The 26,731-nt window shown below is 34.3% G+C and overlaps 3 protein-coding genes across 3 annotated transcripts; 1 reads left to right on the forward strand and 2 right to left on the reverse strand.

Moving 5' to 3' along the window:
- Window positions 1-341: 341 nt before the first annotated feature.
- On the reverse strand, window positions 342-1,347 carry LOC109179012 (protein BRI1-5 ENHANCED 1-like). The gene is made up of 3 exons (XM_019328577.1): window positions 1,170-1,347; window positions 685-1,058; window positions 342-594 (listed from the first exon to the last, which is right to left on the reverse strand). The coding sequence occupies exons 1-3, from the start codon at window positions 1,281-1,283 to the stop codon at window positions 453-455; spliced, it is 630 nt and encodes a 209-aa protein (XP_019184122.1). The 5' UTR covers window positions 1,284-1,347; the 3' UTR covers window positions 342-452.
- A 13,861-nt stretch (window positions 1,348-15,208) lies between these two features.
- Window positions 15,209-20,933, forward strand: LOC109179011 (MND1-interacting protein 1-like). Its single transcript, XM_019328576.1, has 3 exons — window positions 15,209-15,311; window positions 16,441-17,511; window positions 20,008-20,933. The coding sequence occupies exons 2-3, from the start codon at window positions 16,459-16,461 to the stop codon at window positions 20,467-20,469; spliced, it is 1,515 nt and encodes a 504-aa protein (XP_019184121.1). The 5' UTR covers window positions 15,209-15,311; window positions 16,441-16,458; the 3' UTR covers window positions 20,470-20,933.
- Window positions 20,934-22,779: 1,846 nt separating this feature from the next.
- Window positions 22,780-26,291, reverse strand: LOC109178913 (protein ECERIFERUM 26-like). Its single transcript, XM_019328465.1, has 2 exons — window positions 25,753-26,291; window positions 22,780-23,919 (listed from the first exon to the last, which is right to left on the reverse strand). Exons 1-2 carry the CDS (start codon window positions 26,191-26,193, stop codon window positions 23,047-23,049), a joined length of 1,314 nt encoding a protein of 437 aa, XP_019184010.1. The 5' UTR covers window positions 26,194-26,291; the 3' UTR covers window positions 22,780-23,046.
- Between the last annotated feature and the right edge of the window lie 440 nt (window positions 26,292-26,731).

Below are 26,731 nucleotides of genomic sequence, written 5' to 3' on the forward strand. Positions count from 1 at the left end.
GTGGAACTTCTCGATGCGTCGAGTCTTCGACGGTTACCACCATTCGGCTACTGGATTATTTCGACGCTGATTCTCGACGTGTCGAATCTTCTGTAACAACACCATTCAGTCCATTTGACTCCAAACTTGTCTTAGAACTTTCATTGCTTTTGTATTTGATCTACAATAGTTTCAAAACACTAACAAACACCGTAAAACATTCAAAATAAGTGTAAAATCATATCTTAATAAGAAAACAAGTGAATATGCATTTAAATTATCAATTTAATGAACTTAATCCCACAAATAGATTCAAACAAACAAGAGAAACATGGCTCACATCATACTTGTAGGAAACCATGTTTCAGCTGCAAATTGTTATCTTCATTTCAACTTCAGACCAAATTATTCTTAAAACATACATAAATAGTATTTGAACATGCTGTTTGGAACAGGAAACTAATAACTGTAGTTTAGTTAAGGAGATTGCAGAACTTCTTGGCGCATTCTACACTTCCACTAAGTATCATCTTATAGTCATATTTGTACTCAAATCCTGCTTCTTCCAACTTTCTTGAACCCCACTTTGTCTCCCTCATTGAATCCTCAATGAACCTGGCACAAAAACACACATTCAAATCATCAAATTCAAACCTTTTAATCTCCAACTTGGCACCTATAACAGTACGGTAACATAGTACTTACTCTTGAGGGATGGTAATGAGGGGGGAATGATTCTGATAGTAAGAGGCAATCTCGACGGATTTTAGGTACCAGTTAGCACATAGAAACCTGCCATTGATGTCCGAATTCTCGATGCAGAAAATATGTGCTGCAGTTACATCTTGTATATGTACAAGTGGAACTTTTGACATCAATTCCTCTAAAAACCTCAGCATTTCATACCTATTCTTGTCCCTTGCAACCTGTGAGACGATCAACCCCACGCTTTCAGGTATCACAGATTGAAGTGTCTCGCGGCCTCCAACTAGGCCACAAGCAAGAGACACCACTTGTATCCCTTTCCCATTGTAACTCAGCACTTCTTTCTCTGCTGCTGCCTTTGAATGCACGTAGTTCTGCAAATAGAGCATCAACAGAATTACTGCACCCAGAAATATAATCAAGAAAACTATTTTTTTTTTTTTTTTAAAAAGCTGCAGATGCATACAACATCCATACATACATACCACAAGCAAATCAATGGGGTAAGGGATTGGGAAATTGGAAGGAGTCCAACAAGTTTCGTCCATGGAGTCCTTGAAACTGGTAGCGTCTTCGTGGCTCAGTGGAGCTGCAGCCATGACACTGGCAGTGTAGATGAGCTTCTTCACAGTTCTTGCTCTTATACATGCATCCACAATACTCCTCACCCCATCCACTGCTGCCTCCGATGTGTTCTTGTACTACAGACATGAGACAACATATAGTATGTCATATGTTGAACTAACATTTCTCTAAAATTAAAATATTTTGATCCATGAAATTGCAAATATAATTTGTAGACAGCTCCAAAATCTGTTGGAAAAAATAGCTTAAAATTGTATAAAATGGCATATTAAGTGGCTATTTTGTGATACAATTATCAGTGGGGTCTACTTTCGATTTGGGTCGGGTCAAAGTAGATTCGGATTCTTCGTAGTGATACAAAGAGATTGATATATTGTACACTCAAAAAGGATAATGAGTGAATGAGATATTGATTCTCAAAGTAGACCCATTGAGTTAGAAAAATGAGAGGAAAGGTGAGCTTTTGTCCCACGTTGGTTTGGGAAGAGGATTTGCCCCACTATTTATACAAGAATCTTTTAGAAACCTAATGAATGTATAGTATAGAGGCTCTCTCTCGCGCGCAGAGGGTGTAAATCAAATTCCAAACTAAGATCGAAAAGGCGTCGTCATTCGTTACAGAATTAATTTCTACTTAAATTGGTGACATAAAATGTGGTACAAAGTGAGCTTTTGTCCCACGTTGGTTTGGAAAGAGGATTTGCCTCACTATTTATACAAAAGTCTTTTAGAGACTTATTGAATGTATAGCATAGATGCTCTCTTTCTTGCGCAAGGTTGAAAGTTGGCTGTGGATCTTTCCTTCCCTATCTGCCTCAAACAGTTTCAGATTTGTTTCTGCACCAGGAAGTCCTTTGAGAAGCCCTACCTTGGTGGAATCACCTATACATTTTACTCCCAAAAAAATCAGATTTTTAGACCACATTAAAGAAGCAAGATAGCCATTAATGGAGGGTATTTCTTTCACCTAAATTCCTGAGAGTGGCATGCACTGTATAGCCTCTGCTCAACAAGGTTTTGATGAGAAAAGAGGCCAGGTAACCTGCACCTCCAGTCACACAAACATGCATCATCTTCTTCTTCTTATCCCTCTCGAGTGTGGAGAAATGTATGGGTGACTGTAAGGTTAGATATTCATCATTTCATCGTGTTAAAGAGTAGTGATCCTAGTGGACTAGGAATATAATAAGCAGACTTTTCCACCATTAAAAAAATCAACTTTGTGGGCTAGGTTGGGGTGGAATTTAAATCAATTGTGACTTTTCCACCGTTAAAAAAATCAACTTTGTGGGCTAGGTTTGGGTGGAACTTAAATCAAGTGTCAATATATATATATATATATATATATATATATATATATATAAAAGTAAGTTCCTACAGTGCGCTTAAGTGTCTTCCGTGCAGTTGTGCAGTGAGTAATGTTCGTGAGTTTTGTGCTTAATGTGAGTAGTTGTTGAAACTTAAGTGCCTATGTTTTGTGCTTAATTAACGTGCATGAGGTTTGTACTTAAGTTGCGTGGGTTTGTGTTATTAAGGTGTTTTGTTTATGTGCTTAATGTGCGTGTGTTGTGTATTTAAAGTGCGTCAGTTTAATGCTTAATGTGCGTCCACCCGCACAACCGCACGAGAAGCCCTTCTCACACCTGATCCCTTCCATATATATATATATATATATATATATATATATATATATATATATATATATATATATATACACTAATAAGAGAGTTAGGCCTATAATGGGTAGAAAAAATGGCGGTCACAGATTTTAATCAAACGAATGTCTTAGATTGATTAAAAGATTGATCAGATTTGAATTTTACACTAAAATTTCCTAAAATACCCACACACCGTTACTAATTCCGTTAAAATTTTAAGAATTGCCGTTAGTTCACCGTTAACTTACTCATTGATTTCAATAAAAAAAGGTCTTAGGTTCGAACCTCATCCCAATCAAAGTTGGCATAATTAGTACTCTATTTTACTCTTATTAAATTATATAAATAATAATTTAGTAGTTACAACAAAAAATAATACATATGCATTTCTTTAATTTAGAATTATGTGTCCACAATATCTTTATTCAAAAAAAAAATTATTCATTATCAATAAATTAAATAAGATAAATAATTTTATTAGTTATATTGTCTTTATTTTTTTCAATATAAAAATTCTTTATATTCAAATTTATTAATTGATTATATTCGCTACATTATCCTTACAATGTCTTTATTCAGTGAAAAACAAATTATTAATTATCAATAAATTAATTAAAAGAAATATTTTCATTAGTTATATTGTCGTTATTTTTCTCAAATGTAAAAATTTTTACATTCAAATTCATCAATTGATTATATTCACTACATTATCTATTATCTTTTTTGTGCACTATTTTTCTAATTAAATATCAAAGTTATAACATAAAATAATGCTATGTATTTATTTACCAAGTATTTTATTAATACCATGAAAAAATTTAAAAAATATAATTAATAAAGCCAACCATATTAACTACTTTGAGAGATTTTGTGACAAAGAGAGTATTCAAATCACACAACAAATTGAAGTGAGAACTACCTCGCAATGTCCTTGTTTGACAATCAGCAGTTAGCGGTTAGCGTTAGCGGATTTGACCAGCGAATTTATTTAATTATTAACATTGGGTAGAAAAAATGACCGCCAAATTATTAAATCAAATGAATGGTTCATATTGTTCAGGTTTTAATTTTTTTCTTTTAAGATTTTCTAATTTATCCTTAATTATATGATTATCCATTTAACTTTTCCGTTAATTCACCGTTAGTCTAATTCTAATATTAAAGTCTAATATAGAATTATAACTACACATTTATCTAATTCTAATATTAAAGTCTTAATAGAACTTAACCACAAATCCTAATGTCAGAATCTCCTCAAACAATATTAGTATATATTTAATATTTTATGTCCTAATTTTTATTTGTTCTCCCTTATGTCCCTATTTGGTTTCAACCATACATATACAATTATTTTATTGCATTTGTAAACTTAGAATTACCTATTTAACCCGCACGGGCTTAGCTCAATGGTTTAGTGGGTAGTATTTGGGAGAAGAGACCAAGGTTTGAACCTCGGCGGCGGCAATGCGGGAATTATGTCCAAAGTTGGCAGATCCCTTGTGTGTATCAGCATTTGGCCCTGTCTGCTGAACTATTGAGTCACCGTGATTTACAACTTCCCACAATGCTCTGTCAGGTCGGAGTGTGGGGGGCCCTTGGGGTTGGGGACTCAAGCTTTGGGAGAAGAATTACCTATTTAAATATGTAAATTCAACCTTCAATTACTTTACAAAGAGCTAATAACGCCTCCACTGAGGCTCGAACTCACAACCTTCTAAATGGAAGTCCAACCCGGATACCATTGGACCACATAGTCCTGGTCAACCTTCAATTATCTATGCATGAACAATTTCAATATTATCTTGCCTTAATATATTTTAAAGTACTTATTTTTTAAAAAAAACATTGGGCATTATCTCAATCGCGCAATGCGCGTAAAAAACTAGTATATATAGGGTTGTATTCAAATACAAACCCCCTTAAAATACAAATTCCTCTTAAAATACAAACTTGAGCTCGTGCACACATTAACATACTTACATGCACACAGCGCGTAGGACGAAAAAATCACAACCATCCATCAAAGCTCGTGCACACATTAACATACTTACATGCACACAGTTTGTACTTTAAGGGGGGGGGGGGGGGGGGGTTGTATTTGAAAATAATCCTATATATATATTAAGGATCAGATGAGGACTCATTCTTAGGTGAGGACGTGAGGACTAATCTTGTGCGTTCGTTTTTTTTTTTTTTTTTTCGATGGCCTAGATTTGATTTCCAACTATGACATGGATTGATGTTTTTTGTTAAAGTTGGGTAGTTTTGTTTTTTTGTTTTTTTGTTTTTTTTTTTTTTTGTTTTTGTTTTTTTTTTTTTTTTTTTTTAAGTGTGAAGGCATGTGTAATCCTTGCCTTAATTGATTTTTTTTTTTTTTTTGGATCACCACCGTTGCGATTTAGAGCCGCGATTTTTTCATCATTGATTGAGTGTTCGCCCTTGCAATGTAATCGGTATTTTTTATTTTTTTCGCTCGTTCTTTTGAATATAATATTGTCTATATTTGGATGGTCGTGTATATGTACAAATGCCTGAATAGTACGATTGTGCATTTGTGTGTGCTGGTTGTGCAACCTAGTGTTGTAAGTTGTGCACCGTAGACTGGTGAGTTGTGCATTAGTGCACATAGTTCAGTGCATCGTAGGATATTGAGATGTCAACTGTAGGATTTTTAGGTGGTGTTTGAATGCACAACTATAGACTTATCGATGCATAATACTCTGTATAGGGATGCACAATACTCTGTATAGTAATGCATAGATTCTAATAAGACTAATTTTCCCATAAATTTATATTTTTTAATATTTTAAAGAGGTTTGTTTCCTCAATCTGTGTGATTTGTTCGTTTTAATCTCAGCTATTATTACACGTTCATACATCTGTAATAGCGTTACACGTTCAATTAATACAATATCAGTCCCCGTAGCTATATTCGTACCGATATTCATACCCCTATTATCGTTTTAATCACATATTCGTTACATTTATTTATCTATTCAGGTTAATTAATCCGGACCCCCGATTTAATTAATTCCATCATTGGCTCTCTTGTTGAGAGCGGCTGTACAAGCTCGAGCGTGCTCTCTACTTTTGGTCTAACATTACTACCACGATCAACTATTTTCCAATCGCAAAACATGGATCAAATCACCTTGTCCAAGAAATTGATCTTGTCATTGTCGGTCCGTTTCTCGCACTCCAGCGCAATGCGCACAATCCATGCCTATATTCTTCCGTAGCGTTTGAGTTGCATGGCCATTTTCCACTACCAGCTGTTGTTAGATTTTCCACCATGCAAGATATTTCAATTCAAACTTGATGAGGCATCACCACGGTGATCAACGGCTTGCAAGACTCACAGAATTATGAGGGGCAATATTTAATTTGCACTTGTATTATCAATTCTTATCGTATCATGCATTACCATGGGAAATGGCTGCTGAGTTATGAATTTGCAGTGGGATTCATTCTTGGGGCATGCTTATTATTTGCAGCAACCACATGCTTTTCTTTGGTTTGATTTTTTTTTTTTTAATTAATACTCAATCGTTCTCAGCCAGATATGTGCATAATCTTCCAATTGGACCTAGGTTGTTTCACATTCTTCCAAAGCCATCGGCCAGTGACCGTTCAGGAAGTGATCGATGCCCCATATATACATCAAAATGGTGCGCGCCCATCATGGGATACAAGGAAGCTGCAGGCCAAGTCAGTTACAATGTTACATCTATCATATCAATGCTGAGACAAGTGTAGTGGGATCTCGATTTCAAGCGTTTGATAGGTCGGATTGAAAAAATGTTAGCCGATTCCAGAGGACCGCGATAAGTGAATCTCCGCCGCCAACTTCCCAGGCCTGTTGTCGGATTGTCATTACGATCACTCCACCGCGTGCACACGTACTCCACCTGCCAGAAATGCCGATCTCCCATGGCTTGATCATCCAAGCTCTTCGCGCGGTCGCACGGAGACTATTCCATCACACAAAATGACGCCGCCGGATTCGGATCCGAGTAAGGTGCATCGGAAGCTGGATTAACGAACTGCGTCGAAGGGCTATCACCCTAAAGGGGCACGAGGTCTGACCTCGCGTACCAACCCCAACGGAAGAGTTTTTGAACCAAGAGTACCCTTGGCCAAATAACTACATACTACGTAAAAAATAAAAAAATAAAAAATAAAAAACAAAGCAAAATCACGCGAGCAAGAATCTAATAAACAACCCTGCGTCGTCCAGACAGCCCGCTCTCGAACGGAGAGGACTCTCACGGATTAAAGTGCAAGGCTAAAGGTTTTAAAGGTGTTGCAAAATATTTTCATTCAAGTTGACGCTGAAGCATTCATCCAAGCATAGAGCCTCGAAGCGGCTTCGATTGGGCCAAATGTTTACTCTCTCTCGTTGCCGACTTCTCGCAACTTAGAGAGTGGGGGACTGGGATGGACTGATGATGGATATATTGGAAATGACCCAATAATGATAGAGACCCGGGTCCGGGAATGTATAACCCGAGCAGCCCAAGAAGAGTCTCAAGCCCGGAGCTTACCTCCGGGCCCAGAGTGATGGGCCTTGACTTAGTCTCACGGCCAGCACATGGGCTTGGATTTAGTCCCGTGACCCTCCACGAATTTAGCCGTAATTGGTTGGAATTTCCTTTGCATAAATAGCCTAGTAATTGTCTTGTTAAGGGCATGTTCTATCTTATGTCCTAAAAACTTGCTTATCTTGTTATTACACGTCCATACCTCTGTAATAGTGTTACACGTTCAATTAATACAATATCAGTCCCCGTGACTATATTCGTACCGATATTCATACTCCTATTATCGTTTTAATCACATATTCGTTACATTTATTTATCTATTCAGATTAATTAATCCGGACCCCCGATTTAATCAATTCCATCATTATCGTTTAGCAGGATATTGATTGCATGCCCCAAAATCCATATGAGAACATGCCTACCTTACTCACCTGCAGGCACATTGATGCCTTGGACTTATCATTTGAGAACACCCCTAAGCACAAAGTGAAAGCTCAATCAAATGAGAGTATGAAATTCTCATCAGAAGTTCTTGAGAATGGTGAATGATGGTTTCCTTAATTTATCTCCAATGAAATTTTCCCATTAACACAGACATAGGTCAGCATTATTCGTCTTCCTTTTTCTTCTTTAGTAACTCATATCACAAGGATATCTTGGTGTCCATAAACTTGAATGTGATAAATGACGAAAAAGATTTCTAAATTATTTTTAAAAGATTTCTAGATTTAAGGAAAGCGTGTGGTATTCATAACGAATAAAACTACACTATAGGAACTCTAAATTCATTAACCTTCCCTTGTAACTTAAACCCAAACTTGGTGGTAAAACCAAACCAATCCCCTGTCCACTGACGGAGCAAGAGCTAACGCTGATTTTTCATAGATGCTTTGAATATCATTATATCATAATTTGCTGAAATCTTAAAAAGAATCGGAATTATATAATCACAATGCAGGTTTCGGTTATATCATTAATATTGAGCATGTTATCTATCATAAAGAAACCACTGGTTGTTAAAATAGCACAATGGTATCTCAATGTAGTAAGAAGTCAGATTCATTTTCCACTGTACTTAATATTGATCCGGGCGCAAATTATCAAGTCATTTAAAAAAAAAAAAAACTGTATATATTTTTTGAGAATTTCTAAGGTGTCGTTCAGTATCATACTGATTTGTATTGTTACAACCATTCATGGTATGCATGGTTGGACTAGATACTGTGAGAACAAGTGTTGACAGTACTTGATACACTCAAAATAACAATACAAAATTGTACTCAGTATAGATCGATGTCTTATATAGGGATGTTGGAGTGATGGCATTCAACATGGCCATTGAATTGGTGTTAAAACCAATTGTGTAACACCTGTAACAGCCACCACTAAGAAGGATTAAACTCAGATTTAAAAAATTGGAATTAAAAGAGTATTAACTGATTTAACTCCGTAACAGTTGAGTTTAATCCGCACAACAGGCTGATGCAGGTTGACCCGAGAGCATAGTACTAGCAACACGAGAGTGCATCTCTCGTGCTGTGGTGCAACCCGAGAGTGCAACTCTCGTGTTCATCGCTGCACGAGAGTTGTGTTGTCGGTGCACCACAACCTCTCGTGCTCTCTGTAGCACGAGAGTGGTGCTCTCAGTTTTGGCCGAACCAAGTGACTATATCTGGTACTCTCAGTTTTGGCCGAACCAAGTGACTATATCTGTTGGAAAATGTGCATCTCTCGTGCTGTGGTGCAACCCGAGAGTGCAACTCTCGTGTTCATCGTTGCACGAGAGTTGTGCTGTCGGTGCACCACAACCTCTCGTGCTCTCTGTAGCACGAGAGTGGTGCTCTCGGTTTTGGACGAACCAAGTGACTATATCTGGTGCTCTCGGTTTTGGCCGAACGAAGTGACTATATATGTTGGAAAATGTGCATCTCTCGTGCTGTGGTGCAACCCGAGAGTGCAACTCTCGTGTTCATCGTTGCACGAGAGTTGTGTTGTCGGTGCACCACAACCTCTCGTGCTCTCTATAGCACGAGAGTGGTGCAATCGGTTTTGGCCGAACCAAGTGACTATATCTGTTGGAAAATGACACCGAAGGGCAAATTTTTCGATCTCTTCTATTAAATCATACACATATAACTCCAATCTTCCATTCCTAAATTACAGTAATTTAGGAATGGAATAACATAAAAGTTATTAATTACATGATTATTTATAACACAAAAGTTATTTATAAAAATATAATCTAAAAACATAATATGTGCCAATACAAGTTATGTCCTTGATTTTTGTCCCTTTTTTATATGCTAATAAATATATACATTTTGCTTTAATTGTTGTACATTTCATTTGTATTGGACAAAATCACCCTTACACCGTTATAACACCGTTAATATTTAATATATCCACCAATCTTACCATACACCTACATCTATCATATCTTTTTCCTATTTTTAATTATCATTTTATTAAAATTATCATATAACAATTAATTTAATTATAAATTATATTATATTTTAATTAAATATTTATATGAATGTTAAATTATATATGTGTGTTTATTTCTAGATTAGACAATTATTTAGCTCATACTTTAGCTACTACGGCTTACCAGCAATCTGCTGCTATGTACTGGGATCTTCTCCCGCCTGACATTATTTTGGCCTATTTCTAATGAATATATATATATATATATATATATATATATATATATATATATATATATATATATATAATTTTTGTATACATATATTAGTTTAGTATTATTTGTAAATCATTATTATATAAAAATATAACTTTTTTTTTTGTTTTGATCACTATAATATTCAAATATATGATAATTCAAAAGTATCATCACTTTAAGAAATTGCGAAACATAATTTTAACTAAATTTTTAAATTTTGTTACTTAACAATATTTTAATATTGGGCATAGATTTTCGCGCATCGCGCGTACAAAATGCTAGTTTTAAAATAAGCATGATAATGTAAAACATGCATATACTGGGATAATGCTTGAATGAATGTATATACTGGATGAAAAGATTGATTACAAATTTATTGTTTGACCGTGATCATTATATTACAATCAAATAATGATTTTATAATTTTTTGAATACATGTACTCAATGTAAAATACGATTAAAAATGTTAAAAATTCAATAAATGGAGAAAAAAAGTTAAATTAAACATTGAACACTAAATATTCTAAATAATACCATGACAAATTTTTAAATCTTCTAAATATTCTAAATATTCTGAATGAATGTATAATACCGTGTAAATTTTTAAATTTTGTTACTTAACAATATTTTAATATTGGGCATAGGTTTTCGCGCATCGCGCGTACAAAATGCTAGTTTTAAAATAAGCATGATTATGTAAAACATGCATATACTGGGATAATGCTTGAATGAATGTATATACTGGATGAAAAGATTGATTACAAATTTATTGTTTGACCGTGATCATTATATTACAATCAAATAATGATTTTATAATTTTTTGAATACATGTACTCAATGTAAAATACGATTAAAAATGTTAAAAATACAATAAATGGAGAAAAAAAGTTAAATTAAACATTGAACACTAAATATTCTAAATAATACCATGACAAATTTTTTTTAATCCCTGTTAAAAAATTGAGCATGATAATGTTAGAATGCATGTATGAGATGCAAAATGCCATTACAAATTTATTATTTGACCGTAATCATTATTATCAACGATTGTATAATTTCGTGAATGATGCAAAATAGCATTCAAAATTTTAAAAATACAATATCTGGAAAAAAAAAAGTAAATTAAACATTTAACAGTAAATAAGAATAAATAATACCTCCACATCTTCTATAACAGATTCTAAAATTGTTGTGGTATAAGCTCCTTGATTGTTCTTGACCTCGTAGAGTCGAATCAACCGTATCCTTATTGCTCACGCACTGCAGACGCTTATGGCATTGAGTTGAACAAAAGTTGGGGCCATTACGTGCAGCTTATTTGACTATGGCTAAAACAATAACAGATACAATAGCGGAGGCACGATGAATAATTGTGGTGGTAGAGGCACGGTAAATATTTATAGAAATAATTGTCTTATATAGTAGTAACGAAAGTAAAGTAAATAAGGTAATAACATCATTGTTATTATTATTATTATTTCCGCCATCATGGATTTGGTGTAATATATTAAGAATATTTGGATGCATATATAATTATTTTAATTAGAACATCAAATACTCTATATTATATAATGCAATTGAAAATGTAGTTTGGATCATTTGTGTGTTTTGATGTTATCATTGCTTGAATTTGAGCAAATAATTGCTCAAATTAATAGGTAATGTGTAGATGTATGCATGCGGTGCTCTAACTTTGGAGATTTTATTTGTCATTGTTTAGTATTTTTTATAAATCATGCAAATGTGCTCGTTCTCTAATAACTCAGTTATAGGAATGAATTGCTATCTTAATTCATTTATATGTAAGATATATATTTTTTTTGTCTAGATATATAGTAATTTTGTCATTTAAAAAAATATAATATCAACGATTGTATTTACACATTATTGAAATCTCTTTGTAGACGACATTAGTAGTAGCAACACAATCTCGTCCATTAGTAATATCGTATTTATTTTCAGTCAATTATTATTTTTTTATTTTCAGTCAATTAGTTAATTAGCCAATTAGAATATCAGATGCAGTGAAATTTTTACCCAATTTTTGTTCCATTTTTAATTGACGATGTAGAATATTATTAACATTTATGTTCCATTTTTAAGTATCACTGCATTTTTAATTTACCTTTACTATTGTTTAAAATATGCATTTACTATTGATGATGTAGAATATTATTATTGAAATATTTCTGTTCCATTTTTAATTTTCATTTCATTGTTTAAAATTGTGAAAGATTTATGATATAATTGTGATTTGATGTATTAGGCTATGTAATATTATTGTGAAAAATTAAAATTCAATGACCTGATCATTTCCTTTTACATTTTAGTCAATTATCGATCATTTTTTTCAATTAATTATTAATATTCATTTTCTTTTTTAAATTAACCTAATTTACGCGTTTATAATATATATTGATTATTATTAAGATAAGCAATTAAGGCGTTTGATTGTTAGCTTATTATTATTATTATTATTATTATTATTATTTTATTATTATTATTATTATTATTATTATTATTATTATTATTATTATTATTATTATTATTATTATTATAGTAGTAGTAACGTAATAATGTAATAGGATTGCCGGCAAATTGGAGAGGATTTAATAATATTATTATTATTAAGGTAAGTAATTATGGAGATGATTGGTGTCAATAACGCCCTATTTTGTAAGTAAGACGGATCATCAAGTAAATGTTTGAATGCATTTACTGGATGCAAAGATTTTAAAAATACAATAATTGGAACAAATTAAATTAAACATTGTACACTAAATATTGTAAATAATACCAGTACAAAATTTTTAAATCACAGGTAAAAAATTGAGCATGATAGTGAAAGAATATATGTACTGGATACAAAATACCATTACAAGTTTATTAGTTGACCATAATCATTATTATCAATGATTGTATAATTTCATGAATGATGCAAAATATCATAAAAATAAGCATATTGTTACACTGAGTCTATTATATATTTTTAAAATAGAATAAGGGTGTGTTTGGAAACCTGGAAAATGAGTTCTGGAAATCATTTTCCAAGTTTTCAGTGTTTGGATGTGCCTGGAAAATCAAGTCAACGGAAATCATTTTCCGTTGACTTTGGAAAATAGGCTTGTTTTGGAGGAAAATGACTTCCCCTTTTTTTGGGGGGAAGTCATTTTCCAACTTTTACACCAACATCACACCACCACCAACATCATCAACACCATACCACCATCACCACCACTATTGCCGCTGCCACCACCACTATACCCCCGCCACCATCACACCCCCACCACAACCACCACCACACCACCACCTTCACACCACCGCCGCCGCCACCACCACCACCATACCACCGCAACCACCGCCGCCGCCACCACCACCACCATACCACCGCAACCGCCATCACCACCATACCACCGCAACCACCGCCACCATACCACCGCAACCACCGTCGCCGCCACCACCACCACCACCACCATACCACTACAACCATTGTCGCCGCTACCACCGCCACCACCACCATACCACCACAACCACCATCGCCACCACCACTACCACCATACCACCGCCACCGCCATCACCACCATACCACCGCCACCACCACCACACCACCGTCACCGCCGCCGCCGCCACCACCACCACCATACCACCGCAACCACCGCCGCCACCACCACCACCATACCACCGCAACCACCGTCGCCGCCACCACCACCGCAACAACACGACCACTGCCACCACCGTCATACTACTACCACCATCACACAAACACCACTACCGCTGTCACCGCCACCACCAGCATACTACCGCAACCACCGTCGCCGCTGCCACCACCATACCACAGCAACCACCGCCACCACCATCACACCGCCGCCGCCGCCGCCGCCACCTCCACGACCATACCACCGCAACCACCACCGTCGCCACCACCACCATACCACCGCCACCACACCACCACCGTCATACCACCACCAATTATTATTATTATTATTATTATTATTATTATTATTATTATTATTATATAATGAATAACACCACTACCACTACACCACCACCACCACCACCATAATATTTTTGATATATTATTAGTTTTTTTTTTTTTTTTGAAAAACTTAGCTATTTTTTATTATATTTAAAATTAATATTATATTATTATATATTATTATACATGTTGTAATATTCTAAATAAAATAATTAAAATGTTTAATTATACAATTCTACTCATTTTTCAGAAAATGAACCAAACACAGAAAAACAGTTTTCCATAATGCAACCAAACACTGAAAAGGAAAATGTTTTCCGGAAAATGACTCATTTTCCAGAAAACATTTTCCAGAAGTCATTTTCCTGCTTTCCAAACGGACCCTAAATTACATTAATATTGATTACGGTAATAAGAAAAAGTAAAAAAAAATCAAACACATATAACTCCAATCTGGAAATGATTGTCTTATATAGTAGTAATGAAAGTAAACAAAATAAGATAATAACATTACCATTATTATTATTATTATTATCATCATCATCATCATCATCATTATTATTATTATTAAGAAGGTAAGCAATTAACACGTTTGACTGTTAGCTTATTATCATAATAGTAACGTAATAATGTAATAAGATTGCCAGCATACTAGACAAGATTTAATAATAATAATAATAATAATAATAATAATAATAATAATTATTATTATTATTATTATTATTATTATTATTATTATTAAGGTAAGTAATTATGGAGAGGATTGGCAACATATTTTATTCTAAAATAATATTTCCGTAATTAATAGGTAAGTAATTATGGAGAGGATTTTCAGCATATTTTCTTTGTCAAAATAATTTTGAAGTATTGAATTATCATTTTTAATTATATATTTATGTTATTTCTAATTTTGAAGTATTGAATTATCATTTTTAATTATATATTTATGTTACTTAGAAATAGCAAAGCAAAATAATATCAACAAGTACAATATGAACACAGGCCCATATGACCCAACTATCCTTCCGTAAAACACATAACACACGCTATGATTAACGTGTTATTGTAATCAGTAATCTCGTAATCATTTTTCATTTTACTCTCTCTCGCACGCGCTCTCTCTCTCTCTCTTTCTGTCTCTTCTCAGTAGCTATCTTCTGCTCAAAAGACGATCACCGGCGATATATGTAAGTCAATCTCCTTTAGTTCTTTGCGAATTGTGACTGTGTGAAACCCATCTTCACTCATCTTCATCGCCATTTTTATTTATTTTCAATCTTCGACCTTAGTTCGTGACTTGCTCCTAGGCTCATTTGTGGTTACGCACTGCTATAGCCACGCCTCACAACTCATCTTCTCTGTTCGTCCAGATTCCCAGCGACTCAGGCATCTCAGATTCTGAACGGCTTACCGTCCGACCGTCGTCCAGACGTCCAGTCATCCGGCACTCCGGCAAGTAGATAACAACTTCCAAATACTCAGGTTTGAACCAATTTTCAACCATATTCTCTTAATATTAATTAGTTAAGTAGTTAACCCTAATTCCATAAATGACACATCCTTAATTCCCTAAATCTTCAATCTTCAACATTTTTTTTTTTTTTTTTTTTATGTATTCTTTGTATATTGTTCATATATGTGATGTATATTTCCCCAATTTTTGTCAATTTCTGTATAATCTTTGTATTGATGCTATGCTTCTCCATATCAAAGGAGTCTGTGAAATAGTGTGAATTGAATTTTTTGATTTGTGAATTTATTGGTTTGTCAATTATGCTGTGCAGTTGATTTGCTGCTTGCGTGGACAGTGGAAATTTTGGTTTACTTTGCCTAGTTAGTTTTAGTTATCATTTACGAAATTGTGATGAATTTTTATTCTAAATTTGTAGCTATTGCTGTGATTTTTGTTTTGTTTTGGCTTTTTTTGCGGATTGTTGTTTCACTATTTGTTGGTGAACATTTTTTACTCTTTTAAAGCCCATTTTCTGGTTTATTTTCAATAGCTTTTGATGATTATGGTTTTGTGATCATGTGATTGAATGTATTGTGTGAACAAGGAAACTAGAAAGTAAAAACAAATACTCTGTATAATATCTACGGCATGTCTGCATCAAATGAAAATCTTTTCTAACTCAGTAACTCTATAGAAATTCTATATGATTATCTCATTTCTGAAATTCTATATGATTATCTCATTTCTGAATACTTATATGCGATTCATTCGAAGATTGGATAGAAAACATATAAATTCGTGTAAATTTAGTTTTTATTTTTGGTTAGTTTTGTGTTTGTTGAGTTTTTGCTTTGAATTTTCAGTCTGTATCTAGAATTGAAATGAGTTGTAACATAAGAGAGAAGCATATCTGTGCCAATCAGAGTAACCAATCGGCGAAACCCGACCCGGAGCAGGGCAGCAGCAATAACAACACTGGCAATGCTGTAGAAAGGACTCTGTTATCTAAGTCCATCATGGAATCCGGGATCAAGCCTTTGAATTGTTTTGTGGGAGGTCATGATTCTGCCCAGAACACAAACCCTAGCCCGACTCCCGGCGCTGAGCTTGATAGCAGTGAGTGGGTTTACTGTGCCGAGGAGCAGGTGAAGGTTGAATGCCCGAAGAGGTTCAATTTTAGTCCTTTAATGAAGTCATTGCTGAAGAGGAATGTTGCGACTTTTGATGCTTGGATTAGGTCAAACTACAAAAATATACAAAATCAGTCACAGGCAGCATCAAGCCTTTTGCCATCTGGGTATTCTGAATCCCAGAATTCAAAAAATCAAGATGTTGTCAACTATGTGTTAAGTAGATTTGATTATTTAAATCTTGACGAGAGTAGAGAGCATGGGCATCCCCAGATGGATAAAGATGATGAGAATATTGTGAGTTTGATCCATCAAATCAAGGATCTTGAGAGGCAGAGAAAGGAGCGGGAGGAATGGGCTCATCAGAAAGTAATTCAAGTTGCAAGAAAATTAATGGATGACTTAACTGAGCTTGAGATGTTGAGGATGGAAAGGGAGGAGGCCCAAAGTGTGAAGAAGGGTAAGCAGACCATTGAGGACAATTTCACGAAGAAGCTCACAGAATTGGAGAATGCTCTCTGTAAAGCAAGTGGTGAAGTGAACCGTGTCAAATCTACTGTGAGAAAGCTTGAGACTGAGAATGCAGAAATTAGAGCAGAAATCGAGGCATATAAACTGTGTGCATCAGAATCTGCAACAACTTCTATGGAGGTTGCGAAGATGGAGAAGAAATTCCTGAAAAGGCTTTCAGCTTTGAAGAAACAGGTATCTAAACTTCAGGAGTATATTGCAGCTGAGAAACAGAAGTGTTCAGACTTGGCAGCACAGCTGGCTCAGGGTGAGGCAGATCAAAAGAAAGCTGAGGTTTGTTTTTAACTATATGTTTTTACTGGTGGCTGCATACCAGCTCTAAAAATTTCATGTTCCATTTATCCCAAGTGCTTTAAAATGTAAAATACATCTAAATATTTTAATCAACTGGGTGATTAGCATCAGCTATCCGAATTCCTTGACAAGACCAATTGCTTATTTTAGGCTCTATTCAGATTGGAATTCTTTGCAACAATGCAACCTAACCAATTTACATTTGCTTGAACAATTACGTTTGGTAATGTGTGTTTATCATAGAATGCTTGCTACTAGTTCATCTTATTGCATTATTTGATATTCAGAGATGCTAATTCATTATAGTCATTACTCTTCTTTGAACAACATCTTACGAAGATTCAAGCAAAGGGGAAACAGAGTAGGATTTAGAAGTCAAGCCACCTTGCTTTTCTTTTGAAAAATTCCAAAAATATTAATCTTTTCAAATTGTTTATTCAAAAGTATTCTGAAATATAAATGTAAGAAAACATGACAACCACATTCTTCAAATGAAAACATGAAACAGAGTAGGATTTAGAAGTCAAGCCACCTTGCTTTTCTTTTGAAGAATTCCAAAAATATTTTAATCTTTTCAAATTGTTTATTTAAAAGTATTCTTCTAAAATGTAAATGTAAGAAAACATGACAACCACATTCTGAATTAAATTTAAAATGACAACCACACCCAATGCACATTCTATGTCAATGTGTTACATTTTCAAAATGCTAGCGTATACAGTAAATTTTTGTGTCAATCTGTCATGTTTTCAAAATGCTAGCATAGACAATTAATTTTTGTGTCAATATGTTGCGTTTTCAAATTTCTAGCATCATAAAATAAGTTTTTGTGTCAATATGTCGGGTTTTCAAAGCTAGCATATACAATAAATTATTGTGTCAATATGTCACGTTTTGAAATGCTAGCATAGACCGTAAAATTTTGTGTCAATATGTTGCATCTTCAAAACTCTTGATATATATTTAATTCTAAAATTAGAGAATGTGACATAAGCGTCGCTCTATGTGAATGCGGTGTTAATGTTGCACTTTTTAGAATGAGGTTGTTATACTTTGGTGCGACGTGCTTTTTTTTTTTTTTTTTTAAAATACCATTTCACTAAATTCTTTAGAAGCATATACAATATGTTTTTGTGTTATATGTTGAGTTTTTTGAGCTACCGTATACAATAAATTTTTTTGTCAATATGTCGTGTTCTCAAAACGCTAGCATAGGCAATAAATTTTTGTGTTTATATGTTTTGTCTTCAAAATGCTATATATATATATATATATATATATATATATATATATATATATATATATATATATATATAATTCTAAAATTAGAGAATGTGACATTAATGTCGCCCGTTGTGAATGCGATGTTAATGTTGCAAATTTTGAGAATTCGGTTGTTATACTTTGGTGTGAGTTTTGTTTGTTTGTTTGTTTTTTTTTTTTTTTTAAAAACCATTTCACTAAATTGTTTATGTAGCATATACAATAAGTTTTCGTGTCAATATGTTGTGTTTTCAAATCTAGTGTATAAAATAATTTTTTGTGTCAATCTGTCGCATTTTAAAAATGCTATAGCATAGACAATAAATTTTTGTGTCAATATGCCATGTCTTCAAAACTCTAGATATATATTTAATTTTAAAGTTAGAGAATGTGATATTGTCGCCCGTTGTGAATGCGACGTTAAAGTTGCACTTTTGAGAATGAGGTTTTATACTTTGGTATGAGTTCTTTTATACCATTTCACTAAATTGTTTATGAAAATTTAATTTTTGAAGATTTATTTCTATTCTTCTTCTAGGTTTGCTAAAGATGTATCAAATTTTCTATTTCTTGTAGTCTTTAATATACTACCATTCTTATGCAGTAACTTTCCACCATTTCTGGAAAATAAGTCTCTCCATACTTGGTTGTTGACTGAGCCAAATTGCTTCTTTATCTGCTTGATTATTTATTATGTTTCTGCTTTAATTTTTGATTTGAATTGGGCTCACATTCTTGTTCAACTACTTCACCGTATTGAATTCAATTCCTGTAGCCAACTTGCTTTATATACTCTTTAACCTTTGTAGTTTTTTGATAGTTGCTGTGACCTGCCTGTTTGGGTGATTTTAAGTTGATTTTGTTATACATTTTCTCATCTAGTGATGCTCTTGATGTTCTATTATTGCTTGTGATGAATGACTGTGATATTCAATGAACTAAACTCAACTGAGTTTACTTTGGGATTTGTTTGCTGTTTGGAATCAATTATTCTATTATCTTTGTTTAGTGCTTTCCTTAGTCCTAAGTTCTTGATCTATCATCTGTGTCTGGAGTCTTAACAACATCTGCCCAACTAAGCTTTGATCTGCCCCGTCCCTGTTTGCCTATTTACTACTTGAAGTACTATATTATCACTTCTACCTGTGCCAATTCTGTGCGGCCTAAGTTGATAAATGTCTCAGTAAATTTTGTACTGTTTCTGTTTGATAGGAAAAGTGGTGCAAGGAACAGGCAGCCAAGGAGGTAGCCCGGACCCAAATAGAGGAAGAACAGAAGTTCAAAGAGGCTGCCGAGGCTGGTAACAAAAGGAAACTCGAGGCTCTGCGCCTCAAGGTAGAAATAGACTTCCAGAGGCAGAAAGATGACCTCCAACGCCTTGAACAAGATCTTTCAATGCTGAAATCATCCGAGCTAAGCACAGGGAACTCAGATGGGGTGAATGCCCCCAGGTTGCTGCATGAATTAGACAACGTTGAGAATTCTGCAGAGAAGGAAGTTGGGTCTGATAGGGAATGCATTCTCTGCTTGAAGGATGAGGTGTCTGTTGTCTTTCTCCCCTGTGCTCACCTAGTTGTGTGTGCCAACTGTAACAAGAGCTACGGGAAGAAGGGCAGAGCTGCATTATGTCCATGTTGTTGCGTCCCTATTGAACAGAGAATTCGTGTCTTTTAACTCAAGAACAGTCAAAAACTTGAAAACTCTAAATTGTTATCACTGTCTATAGAGCAGCGAAGCCCGGCAGATGATTCCCATACAACAGCTTCTTCCGACCAGTGTGCTGGGAGTGCCAGCTTTCTAAGCATGTAATTCGCAGGAAGGGTGCTTACTATTTTTTTGCAAAAGTAATACGAAAACAGGAAAGAAAATAAAGGTAATTGTAGAGCAGGGAAGAGACTCTTGCCTGGTTACGAGGAAGAAATATGAGGAGAAGCTGCATAGCATAGTGTATTAGTGTTAGTACATAATTAATATGAAAATATTAATTTTGTTTTTATTGGCATATGTTAGTGTTTTTATTGGCATAGCGTAGTCTTAGTGTATGCAATATTGAATCAGCCTAATTATATGGGATGAAGAAAGTGGTGGTTGGAATGAAGATAAAGTTCAAGATGAGCTGGTAACAAATTCCTTGGTTATACATGTGGTTGAGAATCTATCTCCACTATTCTTGCGTGAAATTGTTGTTCGATCATGGGATTAATTTCTCTAATTAACATTATAAATAGGAAATTCTGTAATGAAGACATTGAGGTTTTCAGGAGATAAAATTAGAAATATTATTTGGGATAAGAAACTTCAAAGTAGGGACATACTGGAGTACTATTGAAGCTGCTCCACTTTATATTTGTACAAATTGTGTTAAAATTCGGGTTAGTTACAGTTTGTGTAATGAGTAGAATTAGTTATTTGTAAATTTTTCAAGTTTGTAAGGTTAAAGTTTAAATATGTGGTAGACCTACATAATTTCACATCGTGGTGATGTGGTGCCGTGAGCCTAAGAGCCGAAGACATTAACCCCAATTCAAAGAAAAAAAGAACACATTTTTACAGATAAATTAAATCAATACAAATTTCTAGTCTTTATTTCTACTTTCATGATTTCATCGATATCCTTACTATTCTTGTATTCTCTCACAAGATTTGTTACGTATAATTTTTTAGTATACCAAACATTGTCATCTTGTCCCGAAATGAACGGCGAACATGAGTTCGTGAATTCAATTATTGTCATTGCCCTTCTCAGTTAAGCTTGTCACGAATAATTTTTTTAGTGTGATTTTATAGATTTATTTAGAATGTCAAGGTGACGATGTGATAAGTTTTGTGCAAGAATAAATTATATTTGACTGGTTGGAGGTCAAATGAGTATATTGACACACCAACCACCCGATCAAATTTATGCGTCTACTTTCTGCGGCACGTTCTGGAATAATGTGTCACGAAAAGTAACCGCATTTTTTTGAGAAACAAAAATGTAGCGTTTTTATGTATTTATTTATTATTTTTTCACTATATTTTTTTTTTCAACTATACACTACACTTTTATAAAGAAGTGTGGTGAAAAGTTATATTCCTATATAGTTAACATTTCTTTCGTCTGTAATTAACATATTATGTACTTATATTTAACAAATTATTTACCTTCAATTTATTTTTAGACACAATTTATTAACTAAATACATAATATATTAACTATAGGCACATACTTTTTAGATAAGAATCCGCAATGCAAAGTAACCTGATCTATTGTATAACAATTGAAGATAATTAACACCAATACAAACTATGAATCAATACACATGAAACTCACCTCAATTTAAAATGTATGATGTGCCTGAAACTTACATTGGTTTAAAATGTATGCTATTAAACTATTAAAGTAATAAATTTATACTAAAATGCATTGGCTCTTGTGAAAAGCTCAACTAAATTGACTTATTTAGTATAATGAAAAAATCAATTTAATATGCCAAAAAAAAAAAGATTCGTACATATTTTCTTAATTTTTATTATGTTTTTTTTTTAAAAAAAATAATAAGAAAAGTTTACAGTAACTATTTAAATGTGTGCATTAAATAAATTTCGTTTAGAATTTTTGTCAACAAACATTCTTACTATGTTTATATTATTGTTTGATGTATCAATATTTCAAAAATATAATTACATGGTCAAAAATATTTACAATTTACAAGTTATCTATTTTTCTTATTTTATCTATTTATTAATTATTAATCAAATTAAGTCCTAACTAATTTGTTTAAACCTTTTTTTTTAAAAAAATATTTTTAAAATTGATTGTTTTTGTATTCAATAAGTCTTTTAATGTAAAAATTTTAAAATATAGAAATGGTATAGACTAATATTAAATTAAATATTATAAAAAATTATACGATAAATAAGTAGAGCTAAATTTCTTTAATCAAATTTCGTGACATAAAATGCCAATATTGAAGCATACTTTTTGCATATCTTAGAATACTATGTAAAACAAATTCAAAATTTTATATCATCTATAACAAAACCATTGTAGAAGGCAAGTAGGCAACATAGCATGAATACAAACAGTGTTCAAAGAAAACAACACACTAGTACAACTTTTAAGATCAGCAATACACCATATCACTTCTATGAGATAAGTTTGGTAAAACGGTAAAGCTCGCTTACCTAAGGATTAACTCTGCATAACAATGGCGGCCTTTGGTGTTCAGTTTTTCTGCAGCGCCATGAAATAAGCTTCAATTCCTTCGATCAAGCAATGGACCATTCCTTTTTGAGGTCCGATTTCAGCTCCTTCACCTCATTCTCCGGCAAAATCACGGTCACAAGCCTTCCTCCCGCACCGTCTTCTCCGACATGTCTCGGCGCCGGAAGCACCAAAACGCAGCCATCGTCGCCGACTCCATCGATTTGGTAGCTTACCTTCACCGGCTTCTGTCCTCTCCATTCGAATCCGTAGAAATCGGCGTCTTCCATATCGACGAACGTTAAATTCGCTCCGTAGAAGATGACGTCTGCGTCGCCGCGCTCTTTCTCCATCGCCTCATCGATTTTCCGGCGCTCGTCGGCGGCTTCATGCTTCAGCAACCTCGCAAGCTCCGCGAGATTGGATTCTCCGATGGAGTCGCCGCCGCGAAGTTTCACTGTACTAACCGCTTGGCTGTTGCCGACACTGCCGTCTTTGATGTGGGCCTGTGGGCCTTTCCTGCAAACCGTCACCACTTTGGGCTCAGGCCCATTACGATGCCGGGCTACGGCCTGCCAAATGATCGCGGAGAGTAACTCAAATGGGCCGTAGTCTCCTATTGTGGACCTCATTTGGCCCAATTGTGACGGCGCCACGAAGAAAGAGAAACGCTCCATTGTGCAATTGTTGGTGACCGTCCAATGATCTCCAACTGGGCCAACTTTCTTGATGGAAAGTGGATCTTCTAGAACTTTCGGTAGTTCTTGATGGGCCGTTGCCTTAGTCAGTGATTGGGCCAAGTTCATGGGCTGGGCCGGTTTGGTACCGGCAACAACTTTTCCCAACATGTTCATGAACTCCGCAGCTGAGAATACGTCACCAAGAACATGGGCCCAGGTCAGGCCCAATGCTACTCCACCGCACTTAAATTTATTATACTGCATAAAAAGTTTACATGGCTGAAATTTTTTAAAATAGGAAATTTCGACATCAAATGTTATTGTACACTAAAATAATATGGTTTCTCTAATTTTAAAATTCTATTAATTTGAATTTAATTAGTTTAATATAAAATATAATTTGTGATGTAAATAATAATTTTTTAGTAACATTATTTTTATGTTGTTGTTATGTTTGATATATTTTAATTTTTAATTAATCCATATACAATATTAGTTTTGTTTTAATCGTCTTGATGAGATCTTCCAAATGATATAATTTATTTATAATAATGTAACATTTATGTTTAAGTATTTAACAAAATATATAAATACATAAAAACAAATAAAGGATAAAAAAGAATTAATAAATACAAGTAGGGGCAAAACAGAAATAAAAATTTATCCAAAAAAATGTCGTGAATGAATGGTGTTGCGCCATATTTAGCACATCACTGTTTACGAACGGCAAAAAAATTACCAATTTGGTGTTATGTTGGAATTGAAAAACGGCAATTTTTTTGGCGATGTGGCGCTAGATTGGAGATTGCCTTAAATGTTATATCAAACTTTGTACTCACACATTTTATTATTTATTTGAGTCATTCATATTTGAAATTAATGATAAAGTTGATTTGTCGGGTCAATTTCTAAATATTCTAATCCAACCATGATTTTTATCTTTATTTAAATTTTACTTATGCTGTTATTTTATCTCACGATTCTTGATTTTGGGCTTCAATTATTAATTATTAATTATTAATTAACACCAAAGTAATTAATTATTGCATCTATCTTGTCAAAATTTGTCACTTAGGAACCAGCTACTCATGCGAGTATTATTTCATCTATCATATTTTAACTATTACACTTACTTTGATTTACGAAAAAATTCGTAACTACTATCCAAATGTGTATTTTGAGTGAAGTCAATCTTAGCCCACAAATGACCACAATGATGTAAACCAATCTAAATTGTTCATAGTTTATTAAAAAAAAAAAAACTAATAAACATTTCTCACCAAGAGTCAAATTTGTAATTATTATACTTATTTTGATTTATGAGAAAACTCATAGTTACTCATGGATGAAGCCGATCTTAATTGATAAAGAACTACAAGCTAAGTTGTCTATAGTTGATCGGCTCATACCAAGACAAATAGACAGATCTCACTACGATGACAATATACCCCGTTCCTGTCGGGAACGGGAAAAAATTTCGGAAATCAGGGGCGAGGATGAGAATTTTTGAAATTCCCCGGCGGGGACGGGGATACCCCTCCCCACCCCGCCCCGTCCCGTCCCCGAATAAATAAATAAATAAAATATATATATTACTTATTTATTTATTTTAGTTAATATATATATATATATATATATATATATATATATATATATATATATATATATATATATATATATATATATATATATATATATATATATATATATATATATAAATTTTTTAAATTAAGACTTAAGTTTTTATTTTTTAAAATTAAAAATTACACTTATTTTAAATTTTGATTAAGAGTTGATCGGGGACTGGGAATTCCCTTCCCCGCCAAATTCTCTGCGGGAACAGGAATGGGGACGGGGACGGGGAGTATACTCCCAGCCCCCGCCCTACCCTGTTGCCATTCGTAGATCTCACAAACAATCACACTTAAAACTTTGTAATTACCTAGTCAAATGTACTTTTTCTTATTTATTTAACACTCATAATTCTTTATAATGAAGTAATATATGTTTTATTAGACTAGATTTGGAAGTAAAAAAATAGTAAAATGAAATTGGTGAGACACAAAAGGGGAGGTCGGAGTAAAGAAAAACCTGAAAAAGAAGAGGCGGGGAGAAGAAAAGCTCGGGTCCGATGACCTGATTGGGAGTGAGGAGAGTCTCAAGGGCGGCGCCGGCGTCTCTCATCTGAAGCCACTCCTCCAAGCTCTTATCGCAGTAGGCCTCGACGAATCTGACGCCGCAGTCGTTGCACTTGATGTAGGGGCGGGCGGAGGCGTCGGCGCGGCGGAAGCGGCCGCAGGTCATGTAGTAGAGGTTGAAGAGCGTGAAGAGCGGCTCTTTGATGCTAATGACGGTGAGGCCTTCGAAGGCTTGGGCGTCGAAGTAGTACACTCCTTTCAGGTAGTGAAGCTTCATCGCCAAGTCCAGGTTGCTCGGCTCGTAAACCACGTCTTGCCCCGTCACACTGCCCGGCCCTACCGACGACAGTTTCACGTTGTAGATTAGCGCCTCCGCCGACTCCGATGACACCATTTTCTTTGCTTTCTGTTCTGCTTTGGGGGTTTAAGGTTTGTGAGTGCTCGGCTCCTGCTTTTATGGAGAACGAGTAAAAGGGGTTGGGCTGGGGGGGGGGGGGGGGGGTGGTTGAACTTTGAAGAAAAATGATATTAGAGATTTATTCTTATTATGATTATGATATAATAATGGTTTAAGTGTTTAACGCTAGTGAAGTGACAACTAAAAAGGGAAAAAGATCAAAGAATGTGAATTTTAATCTTTATAGCAATCGGTCACATCAATTAGATTTAAAAAACAAAGAATTTGCCAATGACCTTATTGTCCAAATGGCACCAAGTTGCCCCCTTATAAAGGAGGTTGAAGGATTGAGCCTCAGTAGAGGTGATATTGACTGTTTGATGAATAAATACTGCAATTGTAATAGAGTCAGTAGTACAAGAAATTAGAATGGTAAGAAATAATAAGCATTATAAAAATCAATATATTCCTATATAATAATAATAATAAGGATAATTAAGAAAACTTCGAGTGTTTCAACTAAAAAAGAAAAAAA

Source organism: Ipomoea nil, unplaced genomic scaffold (assembly GCF_001879475.1).
Source record: "Ipomoea nil cultivar Tokyo-kokei standard unplaced genomic scaffold, Asagao_1.1 scaffold0875, whole genome shotgun sequence".
NCBI lineage: Eukaryota > Viridiplantae > Streptophyta > Magnoliopsida > Solanales > Convolvulaceae > Ipomoea > Ipomoea nil.

What these genes read in the sequence shown, in the direction of transcription:
- LOC109179012 (XM_019328577.1), bottom strand. Translation starts at nt 1,283, where the DNA reads ATGGCTGCAGCTCCACTGAGCCACGAAGACGCTACCAGTTTCAAGGAC. An exon ending in ACCCCATTGATTTGCTTGTG is followed by an intron (nt 1,059 to 1,169) that starts GTATGTATGTAT and finishes CTCTATTTGCAG; the next exon opens with AACTACGTGCATTCAAAGGC. An exon ending in CTCATTACCATCCCTCAAGA is followed by an intron (nt 595 to 684) that starts GTAAGTACTATG and finishes TTTTTGTGCCAG; the next exon opens with GTTCATTGAGGATTCAATGA.
- LOC109179011 (XM_019328576.1), top strand. Translation starts at nt 16,459, where the DNA reads ATGAGTTGTAACATAAGAGAGAAGCATATCTGTGCCAATCAGAGTAAC. An exon ending in CAGATCAAAAGAAAGCTGAG is followed by an intron (nt 17,512 to 20,007) that starts GTTTGTTTTTAA and finishes TCTGTTTGATAG; the next exon opens with GAAAAGTGGTGCAAGGAACA.
- LOC109178913 (XM_019328465.1), bottom strand. Translation starts at nt 26,193, where the DNA reads ATGGTGTCATCGGAGTCGGCGGAGGCGCTAATCTACAACGTGAAACTG. An exon ending in CCCCGCCTCTTCTTTTTCAG is followed by an intron (nt 23,920 to 25,752) that starts GTTTTTCTTTAC and finishes CTTTTTATGCAG; the next exon opens with TATAATAAATTTAAGTGCGG.